Below are 17,962 nucleotides of genomic sequence, written 5' to 3' on the forward strand. Positions count from 1 at the left end.
GCAGCTTCCAGCGGAGAGGAAATCTCTCCCAGCCCTCGAAACGGCGACGTTTCCCCACGCGCGCGTGCATCAAGTGTTCCCTATCACTTGATGCACGCGTGTGCTCAAGTGTCGCCCTTCTGAGTGCTGCTCCTGCAGGATCTGAAGCCGGCATCTTGCCCTGGCGTCCTAAAACGTGGAAAAAAGAGAGAAAAAGAGGCGAGATCCCTTACTCTTTGAACGTGGGGATGGGAGAAACACCCAACCCCTTGGTGCCCCTTTGACCCGTAGCTGGCGGAACCCGCCTCCCGCCTCTCTGGCATTGGCTGCTCGGCGCGCCCCCTTCCCGGGGCGGTTGGCTGGTGGCGACGCCACTCACCCGGCCCTGACCTCCCCTTCCCCGGCCGCTGTCAAAGTTGACCGCCGGGCGCTGCGTTGCAATGGAGAGAAGGGAAGAGGCGCAACAGCACCCGCTGCGGGGGAAGGAGGCGGAGGAGGAGGAAGAGGAGGAGGAGGAGGAAGGAAAGCGGGGGGATTGAGATCGCGCCTGTCCCAGCTGCTGGAAACTAGCGCCGCTGATCCGCGCTCGCCTGGTGGCGGCTGCGCGCCCACGAGAGAAGCCGATCGCCCCCAGAAATGCCGCGCTGCTGCTGCTGAGAGGGAGACCCCGGCCACCCCCAGCGGTTCCTGGGCGGGTCTGGGAGCGGCGGAATTAGCCGGCAGAGGAGCAGGGAAAGGGGGTGGGTGGGTGCCCTCTGCCTCCGATCCTGCAGAGCCCCGAGGCGGAGCAGCCGATCTCTCTCTCTCTCTCCCTCCCCCTCCCCCCGCCTCGGCAGAGCTTCCGTTTCTCTCCACTCCCCCCCCCCCCGCCGCCGCCTCTCCCTGCTCCTCCCGGCCTCTTCCCGATCCTCCCCAGCCATGACCATTCCGGTTTTCACCTCATAAAGATGGCGGTGCGGGATCACTGCAACCTTTAGACTCATGACTGTCAGAAACATCGCCTCCATTTGTAATATGGTGAGTATTACTTGCTCGGCCTGGCTGGGGGCGGGAGGGGCGCGCGGGGCGGGGGAGAGAGCCGCACAATCCTCCCCCGCACCCACTAAACACACACACACACACTCTTCCGCCTCCCCACCCACTACAACCCACCCATTTATGGGGAGATCGGAATCCACAGAAAGGTGCGTGCAGAGAGGGCAAGGCTTCACCCCCCCGCCCCGAATTGGTTGCCAGAGTTTCAGGCTTGCAATCCTGGAGTAAAAAGGCCCACTGCAGCCCAGTAGGACTTGCTCCCGAGTAATCCCTTCCCAGGATCGGGGCCATTTTGGAAGGAGAAGCTGCCGAAGTCTGGAAATGCAGGCGATCTCTCTGCTGATCCGGGGGGCGGGGTGCTGGAGGTGGGCACCCGAACCATGTGTGGGGAGGAGGGGGGCGTCCTTGAAAGTTTGCACGGTGTTGCCTTTTTTTTTTTGCACAGGAGAATACCGGGTGTACAGTGCTAGGTGCGGATGAGCCAGGGATCTGAATTACTGGGTTTTGGAAACAAGGGAGGAATTGTTTTTTTCAGCGTGCAAACATGTTGGGCAGGTTCAAACATGAACATGTGATTTCCGTCTGGGCAGTGCTAGTCCCTCAAGGAAGCATGTGCTCCAAAAGGAATTGGTCCAAATGAGAGTTGTTTAAGCTTCTGTGAATAAGCCGAGCTAAGAGATATGGCCTTCAACCTGCCTCTCTTTTGAGTGAAATGAATAAATCAGGAGTTAGATGCTGGGCTTTGATCAGTTTTATTGTTCTTCTCTTAGAATTTTAGTTAACCATGAGGTTTTTGCATTAAACTTCTTGACCTAATGTGTCAACATTTTCCAAACATTTTTCTCCTTTGTAGATTGGCAGCTAGATGATAAAAAGTGTTATTTATCTGAAGGATGGAGGAGAGGCAATGCAAACTAGTTGCAGGAAAACTTGTACAGTAGTAGCTCTTTAATGAATTGCAATATTTTGCAGGGTGTGGGCAAGTCCCCCCCCCCCCAAAGGGTGAAAAGTCACCAGGTCCAGTGAGTCATCTCCTTATGTGTCTGTAGGTAACAGATTGTGTGAAAAACAACTACTGTACCTAGATCTTACTTGCTGTACCAGTATGTACATGCGTAGACTGGAGGGCATCAATAACTAGGGTGGTCCCTGCCTGCTGGAAAGAGGCAGTGGTAAAAACCACTCCTTAAGAAACCCTCCCTGCTCTCAGAAAATCTAAGTAACTACCCATCAGTTGCTAATCCCCCCTTCTTGGGCAAGGTTCTTGAGTGGGTGGTCACAGATGAGATCCAGGCACTCTTGGAGGAAAATGATTTCCTAGATTCATTTCAGTTGGGGCTTAGGCCCGGTTTTGGCACTGAAACTGCTTTGGTCGCCCTGTATGATGAGCTCTTGTTAGGAGAAAGACAGGAGAAATGTGTCCTTGTTAATTCTCCTTGACCTCTTACTGGCTTTCAATACCATTGCCCATGGTTTCCTTCTGGAGTGGCTGTCCGAGTTTGAGTGGGTGGCACCACTTTGCAGTGGTTCTGGTCCCACTTGGATGGCCGTTTCCAGAGGGTGATGCTTGGGGAACATTTTTTGGCCCTGTGGAACCCTCATTGTGTGGTTCCTCAGGGCCAGTGCTGTTTTGCTAGAAAAAGAGGTGCCGGAACTCACTATGAACACTTCCCTTGGCAATGACACTCAACTGAGAGATGCCGAAACTGAATTCTGGTGAGTTCTGGGCCAAAAAAAAGCTCTGCTCAATTTATCCCCTATCAACATGAGACCTTTGAGTGGGGTTATCTGGAGTTTTGGAGCACATGGTCAGCAATCTGCTGATGACACACAGATCTACCTCTCCTTTACATCTGCAGTTGTGGCAGTGGATGTGTTGGAACATTGCCTTTCCTCGGTAATGGACTGGATGAGAGCCAACTGAGGCACTGTTAGTGGGTGGTTCCCTTGACTGTATGGATGGGAGGTTGCCTGCTATTGATGGGGTTACACTCTCTCTGAAGGAGTGGGTACATAGCTTGGGGGTCCTCCTGGATCCTTTGCTGTCGCTTGAAGCTCAGGCAGCCTCAATGGCGTGGAGTGCCTTCCATCAACTTTGGCTGGTGGCCCAGCTGTGTCCCTGTCTGGATAGCTTAACCTCAGTCGTCTATGCTCTGATAACCTCTAGGTTAGATTACTGCAATGTGTTAGATGTGGGGCTGCCTCTGAAGACAGTTCGGAAACTTCACCTGGTGCAGAATTCAGCAGCCAGGTTGCTCACTGGGGCAAGATGGTGTGTGAATATTACACCGATCCTGGCCTGACATCAATGACTGTAAATTAGCTTCCTGGTCCAATTCACAGTGTTGGTTTTGACTGATAAAGCCTTGAACTGCTCAAGGACCACCTCCTCATTTGTGGAATGCTCTCCTATGGGAGGTTCATCTGGCACCTTTATTATACAGCAAAAATGTACCTCTTCAACCAGGCCTTTGGCCGATAAACAGTCTATGGCCTTTAAAATGTTTTTTTTTTGGGGGGGGGGTGGGGAGTTATAGGTTGGTTTTGTTCTTGTTCTTATTATGTACTTTATGGTTTTCTGTATTTTTATGCTGTGAACTGCCACGGGATCTTTGGTATAAATAATAATAATAATTAATAATAATAATAATAATAAAAAAAATATATGAGAGCACATCACGAAATATGGTGATGGACCAGCCTTGTGGTCAGAACACATGCTTATAACAGGAAGTGTAAGACCTGAGTCTTCAAGCTGATTCCTCCATCGCTTGCTCATTGAAGTCAAAAGGGGTTCTGAAAATGTGGGCCTTGGAGCAGCCTGTATTTCATTTCTAGTCTGGTGTCTTCCTTTCGTGACAGAACTTGTGTGTGCTGTTAAGCAGTGAGTTGGTCTGGTTTCCTTGCCTTTAATTTGGAAGATGCTCAAGATGCAGTAGTAGGACAGGTTCTGAGACTTGCGCAGCACAACACAGCACACAGCACACAGCACACACACACACACACACACACACACACACACCACTTGCCTAGAAGGACCAATTTACTTTCTTATTTTGACAATTAAATGACTCACGGTTGCATAAACATATACCAAAGAAAAGTGACTTGGGAAATAGAATGATGATAATACATGTTCTGCCCTTCTCCTTAGTGGCCAAAAAATACCTTTCAACAACAGAGGCGTGCGGCAACTTCAAAACTAAAAGTACCGTACTCTGAAGTTAATTCCTAAAGCTGAAATCCTATATAAGCTTGCTTGGGATAAGTCCCACTGTACTCAATAACCCTTTCCCTTCGAGTAGACATGTATAGGATTTCATTGTAACATATTTATTAGGGCATTACTTTTCATGTACTAGCGAGAGTCTGCATTACCAGATACATGAAGTGTTATCCTCAGTTGACTGGTGTTGTGTTTGTGTGTCTTATTGTTGACATTTTATTATATTACCCTCCTTTCATCTGAAGGTTCCAGGGTGGATTACAGCATATGAAAACACAATAAAATTAAAATAGCAATAAACATCAACAAGCTCGCCCTTAAAAGGATAATTCCATATACAGTGGTACCCCGCAAGACGAACGCTTCGCAAGACGGAAAACCTGCTAGACGAAAGGGTTTTCCGTTTTGGAGGCGCTTCGCAAAACGAATTTCCCTATGGGCTTGCTTCGCAAGACGAAAGCCCATAGGGAAATCTCCGGGGACCTCTTTTAAATGCTAGCGGTGGGGAGCAAAGCCTTTCCCCCCCCTCCGGCCTTCAGAAGAGGTCCAGGAAGGCTGGCGGGGGCCGAAAGGCTTTGCTCCCCAGCGCCAGCATTTTAAAAGCAGTCCGGGATAGCAGGGAAGCGCTTCCTGCTATCCTGGAAGGCTTCTGCATGCCGGCAAGTCTCCGCCAGCAGCGGCAGCGCTGCCGCTGCTGGCGGAGAGGTCCGCGAAGCCTGGGCGCGCTGCGCGCAGGCTTCTGCATGCCGGCAAGTCTCCGCCAGCAGCGGCAGCGCGTGCCGCTGCTGGCGGAGAGGTCCGCGAAGCCTGGGCGCGCTGCGCGCAGGCTTCTGCATGCCGGCAAGTCTCCGCCAGCAGCGGCAGCGCTGCTGCTGCTGGCGGAAAGGTCCGGGAAGCCTGGGCCGGACAGCTTTTGAAGGCAGGCGGGGGGAGCAAAGACTTTCGCCCCCGCCAGCCTTCAGAAGAGGTCCAGGACCTCTTCTGAAGGCTGGCGGGGGGCAAAAGTCTTTGTCCCCCCTGCCTGCCTTCCCAGGGGCTTTTAAATCGCCCCGGACAGCGGAGAAGTCCTCCGCTGTCCGGGGCGATTTTAAAATGCCGCCCGCCAGCATTTTAAGATCGCCCCGGACAGCGGAGAAGTCCTCCGCTGTCCCAGGGTTTTTTAAAATGCTGGGGGTGGGAAGAAAAGCCCTTGTCCCCCCCCCCAGCCTTCAGAAGAGGTCCGGGGACAGACTGTCCCCGGACCTGGTCTGAAGGCGGTTTCCCTAGGAACGCATTAATTGATTTTCAATGCATTCCTATGGGAAACCGTGCATCGCAAGACGAAAAAACCGCAAGACAAAGAGAATTGCGGAACGAATTAATTTCGTCTTGCGAGGCACCACTGTATGTGTATATATATACAGAGAGAGAGAGAGAGAAAAAAAATTTGTAAACTTGTGTGTCCAAATGGCAACAAAAATGCAGTTTGTGACAATTCTGTGTAAAGCTGTAGGTAAGCAAAGTGATCTTGACAACAACAGTAATTGGTGCTGTGATCTAAACCACAGAGCCTAGGGCTTGCCGATCAGAAGGTTAGTGGTTCGAATCCCCGCAATGGGGTCAGCTCCCGTTGCTCAGTCCCAGCTCCTGCCAACCTAGCAGTTCGAAAGCACATCAAAGTGCAAGTAGATAAATAGGTACCGCTCTGGCGGGAAGGTAAACAGTGTTTCCGTGCGCTGCTCTGGTTTGCCAAAAGCAGCTTATTCATGCTGGCGACATGACCTGGAAGCTGTCTGTGGACAAATGCCGGCTCCCTCGACCTATAGAGCGAGATGAGCGCCGCAACCCCAGAGTCATCTGCGACTGGACTTAACGGTCAGGGGACCCTTTACCTTTTCACATAGCAATGTGGGTTGAATCTACGTGGCCCCTTCCAACTCTACAATTCTGAGCAGGGGCTCTGTCTACTGAAGTGTGTGAGAAACTGCTTGGGGAGATGCAAGCTTTTTATCCAGTACCTAGTCCTGAAATGGGTTTTGTGTGTGTTTTATAGCCTATCCTTGGGCGTAGCCAGGACTTGGGGGGGGGGGGCAGATCCCACATGATTCGTCAGTGAGTTAAGTATTTCTATTGCTTTACTTGAATTGGAGGGGGCAGCTGCCCCCTGCGCCCCCCCATGACTACGCCCATGAGCCCATCTGCATGTTCAGCAAAAGTACACAGTGCAGTCTTCCTAGAGCTGTAAAATGCGTGTGGAGGATTACATGTTTGAATGATTCCCCCCATTTAACCATTCTTTTCTGTGTTAGTGAAAAGGCAGTCAGCATAACATGGGTGGGTATTTTTTGCTTCCCTTCATGCCGCTTGATGATTCTGTAGTTGGAAGAGCAATAACAGAGACTCCTTTCTTCCTTTGAAGCGGTAGGAAGCCGCCTTGAAACAGTAGGGGGGCACAGAGAAATTCCTCACGGTTTTTTTTTTTTTGCAGTGCAAAAACATTCTTGGGATTTCTTTGTTGGGGGCAAACAAAAACCAGGTCTGTTTGGGTCCCATGGAAGCTCTTGTCCCCCATCCTCACTTTCAGCCTCAATTACAAAAAGCTCCATGGCTCTACTGCCCCCCCTGCCACAAACCAAGCAAAACAGCAACAACAACAACATCCTAGACATGAGAGAAGGCTTTGCCACTGCTCTGCGTGTGTCGCAACAGAACAATGGGCTTTGATGAGTTGGAACAGAGACTAAACGGGGCAGAGCAATGGCTTTTATATTTGTACAGTACGCCACATCCCTCACTGCCCTCCATCCAGACAAGCAATAGGATTTCTCAGAGTTGAAGGACATATTCCAGACAGGCAGAAGCACTCAAGGAAGGCTGGTGAGGGGCTTGGTTCAAGAGGATTTGTGGCCTGGAGAAAGTCCCAAGGGTCTGTGTTTTCTCCATCCCTGGGATAAAAATTAAAATAAAATTACATAAAAAATAAAAATAATGCCGGGAGCCAAATCTGACTACTGGGGATTTTGATTGCCTGTTTAGAGCCGCAAAATCTTCAGTCAAAATGTTTGCTTCATTAGTGGTAAAAATTAACTTGTATTTAAGGAGAGGTGGGAAAATTGGCTTTGTGGCATTTGAAACTGGAGTGTACTGTTTTTGCTCCTATGTTTCATATTTTTGTGTTTGTATATTGCAAACCACCCTGTGATTGTTAGAGGAAGGGCGGTATAGAAATTTAATAAATAAAAATATTAAGAATAAAAGGAAGTATCCAAGTACAATATCTGAAGCCATTCCTCAGAACATCTTTCTGTTTTAGTTTATATCCCCCCTTATTTTCAGGTTCTTGCAAGAGCAGCTAGATACAGTCACTATCTTCCCTCTTTGCGGTGAGCCTGCATGTCCCTTGCTGATGATGTCATATGCGCCGTTCATCAGTGGTGGACAATGGATCCTTCCTATAACGTAGTGCACCTCTCAGCCTGTGGGGTCTTGACCTTCCTGGGGTCACTTGCAAGGCTGTTTGAGAGTCATGAGCACTATCCCCTCCTCTTTCTTGCCAATATTTTGTTGAAACAGCCGTACAGAGAACTGTGCTGAGGTCCCCAGTCACACCCAGCTTAAAAGGTTGAGAATTCCTGGAATAAGCGACACTATTTAAGAAACCATGTTTTGACTGGGAGGAAAGAATCCTGGACTCTCCTATTGATTTTTGTTTTGTTTCACTTGGAAACATTATGTTATCATGTGCACCTGAAATGAATACTGTAAATTGAGCATTAACGCTGGGGAATTAGACATATCGAATTTGGTTTGTCAGAGCAATCAGAAGGATCCTTGTTTAGTTACCATTGGTTGCCTGAAGATGATCATTTTTACAAGAGCGAATCCTCATGATGGAGAGCATTTAGACCATTCCTGAAATGGCAGAATTTATTCGGACTCTTGTGGGGATATAAGGATGAAGCTTCTAATTCTGACAAGCAAATAAATAAATCTATTTTCCAGCATATTAAATAGAAAGGAGGTCCGCCCCCACCAAAAAGAAAGGATCCTTCATATCAAGGGTATTGGAGCTCATCCAGACTTTCTTTTGCACCATGCTTTCCAGGCACAGGCCTGTGAGAGCTTTGTGTCAGAGCAGTTTTGTTGTCTCTGGGAAAACCTGTGTTTTACTGCTGAATCACAGCAAATGGCAATTCACAGAAAACCTGGTTGTTGTTTGTTCTGATTCAGCAGTAAAATATGGGTTTTCCCACAGAAAGTGCCAACAGAGAGAGAGAGAGAGAGAGAAAGAGAGAGAGAGAGAGAGAGAGAGAGAGAGAGAGAGAGAGCTCAGAAATGCAACCGTAAAGCCTAGACCTGTATCCTAAGTCAAAGCAACAGCATTTTGTGCCTGGGCTCAGAACTAGATGGATCATTACAAAAGGAGATGGCAAGGTCGTGAGGGCTTTGGGGATTTTTTAAAATACAAAGCTGAAAGGCTAAAAAAAGAAAGAGAAAAAAATTGTTCCTCCTGTGACCCAGGGACATGTCAATTTATCCACCAACTAGGAAACCCAACAGCACATAGAACTTGCAGTGTTGCACTAACTGGAAAGAGGAAGGATGCGCAACAGGAGTTTTGGGATGTGATGCAGCAGCAAAGTAGGGAGAGCCAGGCTAAGATGTGCACAATATATGGGGAGGCCTCTGGCCTCATTGCATGCACCAAGATGTCACCAACTGGATAAAGGAGGCAGGGAAGGCCTGAGCCATTTAAGTTCATTCTAGGTTCCTTTGGGAGTCCAGATTTTGAAATAGTTGGGAAAAGAAAAAGGACGAAGATGGGCCTCTCCCAAATACAGCAGCCTGACCTGGTGTTTGGCGCCAGCTTTAGAAATACTCGAGTCCTCAAACTTAGTTGTATTTACTTTTGATATCTTTGAATCCTGTGGCTAGGTCAAGTGATAACTCCATGAAAATGCTTCCAGCTTAAGGAAGCTCTGACCAGCATGCTATGGAAATTGGCCACATTGAGGGTGTGGCAAAGTTCAATTTTAGTTTTGTGTGTTTGGTGTAGTTCCGTTTATATGGGCTCCTTGAGAATGCTAGAAGAACAGTGACTGGTTTTGGCAGAGGGGTTTGTTATATTGAAGGAGGATTTCAACATGTGTCACTTCCATCTCACAGCCTGACCGGAGTTCTGCTCCCTCCTTTTATCTGTGGTCCTTCAGTGCTCCTTGATGAGTTTCACTCTTTCATAGGCGCTGTTCCTCTTTTTATATCTTGCTGTGTTGCTAGCTGCTCCCTTTTCCAGTGCCCTGGTTTTGCTTGTCTCGTGGTTGCTGGTTGTGGGACTCCAGCCACTAAGGACTTGCTTCTTGTGACAAGTATTCTGGTTTTGCCAGGTAGACGGGGCTAGCCCTGACTTTCGAAAACAATATCAGTGATATGTGGGGCAGCAGCTGGAGCAATAGATTTCCTGTGCGTTATGTGTTTGTTCACATTCTCAAAGGATATACACTGATTTGAAAAGCAACAATGTTAAAACCCCCCACATAATATAACTCTCAATGCAATTTCTCTACAGCACCCTCTGGTGTCACACTTTTATAACACATTTTAATGTTTTAATTGACCAGTGTAAAGGTAAAGGGACTCCTGACCATTTGGTTCAGTTGTGACGGACTCTGGGGTTGCGGCGCTCATCTTGCTTTATCGGCTGAGGGAGCCGACGTACAGCTTCCAGGTGGCCAGCATGACTAAGCCACTTCTGGCGAACCAGAGCAGCGCACGGTTCCTTCTGGAAAGTTTGCAGACAAAGCTTATGTGAGTTTGGACTAATTGACCAGTGTAGGTTAGTCCAAACTCGCATAAGCTTTGTCTGCAAACTTTCTAGAAGGAAAACCAATAAGCAGTTGGGTGGCAATTGTGGAATCTGTTTCCACGGTTTCTAGTCATGATGGCAAGGGTGATCCCTTGCATGTTGATGACGTCTGAAGTGGAGGACATGGTTCTGTCCCTGCTCATTCTATGTGCAGAAACTGATCAGTCTGACAATTGAATTTTAGGGTGTACTGTTGGCATCCATCTGTCTCAAGAGACAACGTGTAGACACCATCCATTTATCCTGGAAACTGTAGTTCACCCCTCAGAGATCTGTAATTCCTAGCACCTACAGTTCCTAGGAAGTTTTTTTTTTTTGTGGGTAGGGAGCATTTTAAATGTATGGTGTGCATACAGCCTAAGTTTGATAAAAGCAATGCGCCAGTGTCTTCCACTACACCTGAGGACGGTAGGTGAGCTTAGGGGACAAAGGACAGGCCTCCTCTACCTTCCAAAATCCTATCACTGTCCTCTGCCTTCCAGAATCTGCCACCTGAGGCAGCCACCTTATTCTGCCTAATGGTAGGGTTGGCCCTGCATGATAGTTATATGGAACCTTTGAGTTTGGAGGCTGCATGCCACTGGATACCAGCTGATGGGAACAACTGGGAGCAACAGTGGGAGAGAGCTATTGCCCTGTTGGCCACTGTGGGATTCTGGACTAGATGTGCTTTTTGGGGTTGGACTAGATTATCCTCGGGGTCCCGTCCAACTCTGCAATTCTATGATCCCGCAGGGCTTTTCTGATGTTCTTGTGATGTGTTGTCACTTTCCCCCCAAATCCTCTGCAGCACATTTCTCTGCATCACTCATAATCTTCCAGTTCAGCAGCTTCAGACTCTTTAAGTTAAGCGGTTGCTGCAGTTCAGCTGCAGAGGGAGAGAAAGAGAGAGAAAAGGAAAGGAAAGAGAGTGATTGCTGCCATATATAATCTTCTCCACCTGCAGTAATCTGGCTTTTCTTCCCACACTTCATTCCTCCCTGGGATTCTGAACAATAGCTAAAATTATCTGTTTTGAGTTTGGTGCCAAATTTCAACATGTCATAATAGCTCCTGATGCTGTCGCACACATTATAGCAACTTGAGATGCCAATTTGTTTCCAATGCTTGTCAATCCCTGCAATGAGAATCTGTGACTTGAATAAATCCATTGATTGTGATTCTGTGTTGTATACTTCTGGGCATTATTATTATTATTATTATTATTATTATTATTATTATTATTATTATTATTAAAACCCCATCTTTGAAAAGTATATGGCCTGATTTTTGGATTCATAAAAAGCCTGGCAACTACACCTCAAACTTTTAGAATTTTGCAGTTACAGGGTTGACAGTGGCAGATCCTAGCAGCTGCTCAAACATCCCATGTTTGGCAGCAAGCAGGATGCTAGTTTTTTGTAGAAAAAGAAACTGAATGGGTGGACTACAGTACGTACTTGAGCAGCAAGGACAGAGTTATAGGTGCAGTCTATAGGTCTGGAAATAGCAAGCCTGTTCAGAAGCAGTAGAGGAGCAAAAAAATAAATCGATTCCTTGCACTATACATCTACACTGCAATTATTATTATTATTATTATTATTATTATTATTATTATTATTATTATTATTATTATTATTATTATTATTTAAATTTGTATACTGCCCTGCCCTGCAGGTCTCAGGGCAGTTACAACATAAAAACACAATATTAAAAAATTACGTAATACAGTGGTACCTCAGGTTAAGTACTTAAATCATTCCAGAGGTCCGTTCTTAACCTGAAACTGTTCTTAACCTGAAGCACCACTTTAGCTAATGGGGCTCCTGCTGCCGCCGCACCGCTGGAGCACGATTTCTGTTCTCATCCTGAAGCAAAGTTCTTAACCTGAAGCACTATTTATGGGTTAGCAGAGTCTGTAACCTGAAGCGTATGTAACCTGAAGCATATGCAACCCGAGGTACCACTGTAAAGTACATAATAAAAACATAATAAAACAAAAACAACCCAATACCTCCCTCCCCAACCCATTTTAAAAGCCCATTGGATGCCAATCAGCCAAAGAGAGAAATTTTGAAAACACATGACTAATGAATAAGCTGCTGGAGAATGAGTGTAGGCATGTGTACACAAACTTTGTGTGTGTGTGTTAGAGAGAGAGACAGAGCGACAGAGAGAAAGAGAATATGAAACCTTCGCAAATAGAAACTGACAATGTAAACCTCAACAAGGGAATAGAATGACAAGTAGCTGCAGGGGAAGAAAAGCAGCCACTCACAATTGTAAGAGAGATCACAAAAGTGGGAGAAAAGGACCTGACCTACATCTTTGTATTTAGCAAGTTGGCAAATGACATCAGTGAGAGAAGAGGGTCTCTGTGAAATGGTTTATTTTAAGACATAAATCTGTCAGATGGTTTACAAGCTAGTGAAACCAGTCATACACAAAGCAGTCACAAGGCCTGTGCATGAAGCATCCTATACTTTCAGGCCCTCTTGCATAAAAAGAAACATTTCCAGTGCTGATAGACACTTGGTAAGGGACACAGGAATCTAGACCACAAAGAACTTTATAGGGTACCGACAACAACATAAATTTGGTGCAAGAAATAACCAAGAGGCCAGTACAGCTGCTGCAAAATGACAAATACAGTGGTGCCCCGCAAGACGAATGCCTCGCAAGACGGAAAACTCGCTAGACGAAAGAGTTTTCCGTTTTGGAGGTGCTTCACAAAACGAATCTCCTATGGGCTTGCTTTGCAAGACGAAAATGTCTTGCGAGTTCCTGCGGGTTTTTTTTCCCCTTCCCCCCTTTTTCTAAGCCGCTAAGCCGCTTATCAGCTGATCCGATAAGCTGATAAGCCACTAAAAGCCGCTAATAGCGCTAATCCTCTAATCCGTCAATGGGCTTGCTTCGCAAGACAAAAAAACCGCTAGACGAAGAGAATCACAGAACGGATTCTTTTCATCTTGCGAGGCACCACTGTACAATTTTGTATGAAGTTTTGTTGCCCCGCACCTGAGCTACGGATTTCTCCTTCTGAAGTCTTCAGGACCATCCCTATGTATAGAGACCAAACTGCATGTAATTCTAAATGGGTTTAAGCATTCTATATGCATGTCCTTTATTCTTTAAGCTGCCAGGTTGCCTGACCATGGTGTGTTTAGGGAAGGCGATTTAATCTCTTCCCTCCCGTAGTTTTGGGTCATAGATAAACACTTTCAAAATCAGTAATCCTGGTACACCTTGCAGCAATGGAAAGTTAGGTCAACTGGACTCTGGGAATGCTTTTCCTATTTCAGAGCTGATGGCAGCATGATGGATGGGTTGGATAAAAAAACAACCCTTTCACCTGATCCTCCCTGGGATGCAAATGATATAATTTGAAATACAGATTCATAGTAGCTCAGCTCCTGGGCAACTGGAGTCACCCACAATGCATTGTCTGCCTTTCCTTTGGAAAGGCTCAGGTGTCTTGGGGAACTGAGGTGTTCTGTGTGCCTGACGAAATTCAATACAGCCCTTTGTTCTCAGTGGGAACGGCTGGGACGGGATATGCAAAAACATCTGCAGCCTAAGGTTCAAAAATAGGGAAAGTGTTCCGGCGCATGAAACTTTAAAAAAGAACCAAACCCAAATGCTTGTGACTTTTATTACTGGCTGCCAACTGCAAGCAAGTTGATTTACATTTCAAGCCTACAAGCTCTCCGCAATTATCTCTTCTGATTTTCATTCAGCCGTTCCAGCTCTCTGAAAGCATTTATTTTGCTGGGGAAAAATCAGAGTCGCTTGCATTCATCCAAGCGAGAGAGAAAACATTGCTCTGGTTCCTCTCTCCCAATCAGGCAAATAGAAGGGCTGATAAGGAAATGTTAGATTAGATTGCAGAAATGGATAAAATCAAATAACATCAAAAAAGCCCTGGGGAGGGCCTGTTTATTTTTGTATATTGCTCTGTCTGGGAACCAGATGATGACAGGTTAATGGATGTGGAGTGAGAGGTTTCTTTGGCAATCCATTCCCATGTCATGTGTTGGAAAGAATGGATCCCGTGCTCTGTTTCCAATTTAAAATCAATGGGGCTTGCATATGCTTCTTGGCATGCTGGATAACAGCCCTTTTCTCTTAGCAAGCATTTTCAATGGGATGTTGGGTTTTCACAGAGTTCATGGCAGCCTCATGTCATTGGCTGAGCAGCGCTTGGGCTGTAAGTATTCGGAAATGTCTAAAACACTTCAGACAATCCATTTGGGGGAGGGCACCAGGAAGTGACCTAACCTTTCAGGATATTTCTCAGACTTGTGTCATAGTTTAACCTGGAACTAAAATAACTGGCTGTTTCCTTTTCCCTAGGGCACCAATGCCTCTGCTCTGGAAAAAGACATTGGGCCAGAGCAATTTCCAATCAATGAACACTACTTTGGACTGGTCAATGTAAGTATTACTGCTACGGTGTCAGTTTCTGAAAACATATTTTATGACTTTCCCTGTCGCACCTCGGAGTACTGTCTAGAGGTGGAGATGTGTCCTCCATTTTGTTACACCTCTAGCTCCTCCATTTTGCTACACCTCCCTCCACCACCCCACCTGCTGGGTTAGACTCCCATGTTGCCCCACAGCAGTCGAAAGGGCTATGGGAGGATAGGTCGAGAGAATATGTAGCTTCTGCAGCACTGGTAGAACATCAGCAGAAGAGCATAAAAGGAGCACTGTTGGACCAGATTGACTAATTCAGTAGGTCTAAAGGCAATCTGGGTGCACCCTGGTGTGAATGGTACATTCTCCATGCCTGGGGCTGCCTGGTTGGTGGTGGTGACTTGTGACAGGGCCTTTTCAGTGGTGGTTCCTCATTTGTGGGATGCCCTCCTTAGTGAGGTGCAACTGTCTACATCATTATTAGCTTTCAGGAGGAATCTGAAACCTCCTTGCTAGCCTAGGCATTTGTTGGCTGCAGAATACTTTTCCCAGCAACCCTGACATCACTGGATGAAAATTTGTATTTATTTGTAATTTTAGAATGTTTTAACTGCTTTTGGAATATTTTTTTTTATAATGTGGATATGTTTGCTGCTTTGGGCTCCTTAGAGAGGAAGGGCAGTTTATAAATCCTATCAATCAAATGCAGTTTGGTTGTTATCATGAACCTTACCCTGAGCAGCAGTACAGACAACATACCAGCCCAGATCCTAATATCACAGCTTGGTTTCAGCCAGAGCCTGTCTGCCAGGGACTCCTGGGATTTCTGGAGATAACAACCACTAAGCCTAAACCTTCTGAGGAACTGGTCTCTTGGCCCCAAAGACCTCCACTCCCATGTCTGGCAGGCAATGAACTTGGTGTTGGGGTGGAGTGCTCACTCCAGGTGAAATGACTGCCTCTTTAAGGCCTTCTACATTACCAGGAAGGGGCAGAACATGCAAAGTGTAATATTTCCCAAGAAGGATAAAAGCCCTCCATCCAGCTTTAGACTTGCTTAGAGTAAGTTGCTCACTGGAAGTTTTCCAGTGGTCAGTAACTCTACACTGCATTGTGAACTATATTGTGGCCCGTGGGCTTCTGCTTGAGGTCAAGATAGGACACAGGTGTGGGCAGGTGCATCCACATGTTCTGTATACAATAGATCGGGACATTCTTTCACGTGATTCCCCCTGGTTTGTGGCCACTGATCAGATGATCTGCCCCCAAGTGCACAGGTATGGATAGTATGCCAGGTGCGCAAGAAAGAGAAACTACATGTGCCTCTCTGTGTGTTGAGCCAGTACATGATCTGAACTAGCCCACTTTTACCATGTTGACCATACTTTAAGTAAAGTAGAATTTGTAAAGGTCCAGCCACCCTGTTTTGAAGAAGGAAGCGAGTCCTGCATGTAAAGCATGCATTTATGCCTTATCATAATAGGTTTTTAAAATACATATATATATTCAGGTGTAGGTCATGCATGGTAAAGGGCTCTCTGGGTCACAGACAAAATTTATTTTGATGAGTGCTTTGAATACCAATTTTGGGAACTTCTAGAATAGTAACACTGGCCCCCTCCAGGTGTGCCTTTTATTATTCCTTTATTTATGCTTGTGATGGAAATGGGACAGTTTTATGCAATGGTACTTTCAATGCTGTTTGCACCTGGAAAAACATTGGAATGGACGTCCCACTTCATTTCCAGTCAGTGCGTGTCCTGTAGCTTCCTGCTGAAACCCTGTAACATTTTATTCCACAAATGTTCCAAGAGAGGTGGTGGGTGTCCCTTTGTGCTATAATGAAATATAGTGAAATCCAGTAATACAGTAATACTGGAAGAGCATTGTGAAACAGCTATGAAGCAGAATGATGTGTGGATGGTCCAGTAAAAACCTGGCACTAATGCACTGTTACTACATCAATTACGTGTTGCAGAATACAGAAAGCCTGCAACTTACATGCATTTAACTTGTGCACATTCAGCTTTACGTGCATGACTAATGATGATGATGATAGCAGAAAGGGTGCGGGGCTCTGAGGCCTTACAGTGAGAAGTGAGGTTGCAGGGAACCAGGCAGAGGGCCTTCTCGGTAGTGGCGCCTGCCCTGTGGAAAACCCTCCCATCAGATGCTAAGGAAAACAACAACAACTATCTGACTTTTAGAAGACATCTGAAGGCAGCCCTGTTTAGGGAAGTTTTGAATGTTTGCTGTTTTATCGTATTTTTTTGTATTCTGTTGGGAGCCACCCAGAGTGGCTGGGGAAACCCAGTCAGATGGGCGGAGTATAAATAAAATCACAATCATAATCACAATCATAATATTCCAGGAAAATTGAGTTTGGCAATCCTGCCTGCCATTGAACCTAATGGGTTTTGACTATACATGATTTTGGCTTTAGGCATAACCCCCAGAGTGTAACCCCTGCATAAGTTGCAGACTTACTGTGAATCCACAAAAAAGCACCAAGTCTGAAGGCACCCACTGTTTTTAAAACCATGTTATGCCTGACACCAGAACAAAACTGAAGAAGCCTGTTTTAGCATTACGTAATTTTTATTCCTAGCTAAAGAGTAATACTTTGAAGCTCCATATACAGACCCGTTGACCTACATTCAATATACAGTTATAGATTTCTCCTCTTCTACCGAGAAGTTGCACTAAGCTGCACTTCATGATCCGCTCTCTCCCGTCCCCACTTTTATTTTGCAGTTTGGAAACACGTGCTACTGCAACTCCGTCCTGCAAGCCCTGTATTTCTGCCGGCCCTTTCGGGAAAATGTGCTGTCCTACAAGGCCCAGCAGAAAAAGAAGGAAAACCTCCTGACTTGCCTTGCGGACCTTTTCCACAGTATTGCCACGCAGAAGAAGAAAGTTGGAGTGATTCCACCCAAAAAGTTCATCTCGAGGTTACGAAAGGAGAATGGCAAGTATAGACTCGCACATCCTTTCAGACCACGGCCCTGATCCCAAACCATTCTGGAAGGCTGCCGAGAGAGGAGAGGAGGGAGGAGTGGGTGTCCTCTCAGATATGCCTATGCTTTCTGGTCAGTTCTGCTGTCCAGTCCTCTGCGTCGCCTCGAGACAGAGGCCAGAGAAGGGAGTAGAGACAGTCGCAGCCCCCGTGAGGCCCAGTCCTTCCCTGTTGAGGACAGAGGCAGAAGTTAGAACAGTCATACCTTGGAAGTCCAATGGAATCCATTCTGGAAGTCCGTTCAACTTTTAAAGCCTTTGGAAACCAAAGTGTGGCTTCTGATTGGCTGCAGGAAGCTCCTGCAGTCAGTTGGAAGCCCCATCGGATGTTTGGCTTCCAAAAATAGTTTGCAAACTAGAACAGTCACTTCCGGGTTGGCGATGTTCGGGAGCCAAAACGTTCGAGAACGAAGCTGTTTGAAAACCAAGGAATTGCACAAAACAAATGAAATACCGTGAAAATCCCTGAA

At 46.5% G+C, this 17,962-nt stretch overlaps 1 protein-coding gene across 1 annotated transcript in view; it reads left to right on the forward strand.

Moving 5' to 3' along the window:
- Positions 1-340: 340 nt before the first annotated feature.
- USP46 (ubiquitin specific peptidase 46) overlaps positions 341-17,962 on the forward strand; it is a 32,003-nt gene continuing 14,381 nt past the window's right edge. The window contains exons 1-3 of the mRNA XM_081209009.1: positions 341-996; positions 14,415-14,495; positions 17,232-17,445. Coding sequence (XP_081065135.1) covers positions 961-996; positions 14,415-14,495; positions 17,232-17,445 — 331 coding nt within the window. The 5' untranslated portion in view covers positions 341-960. The remainder of the gene's footprint in view (positions 997-14,414; positions 14,496-17,231; positions 17,446-17,962) is intronic.

Source organism: Podarcis bocagei, assembly GCF_964188305.1.
Source record: "Podarcis bocagei genome assembly, chromosome: 9".
Lineage (NCBI taxonomy): Eukaryota > Metazoa > Chordata > Lepidosauria > Squamata > Lacertidae > Podarcis > Podarcis bocagei.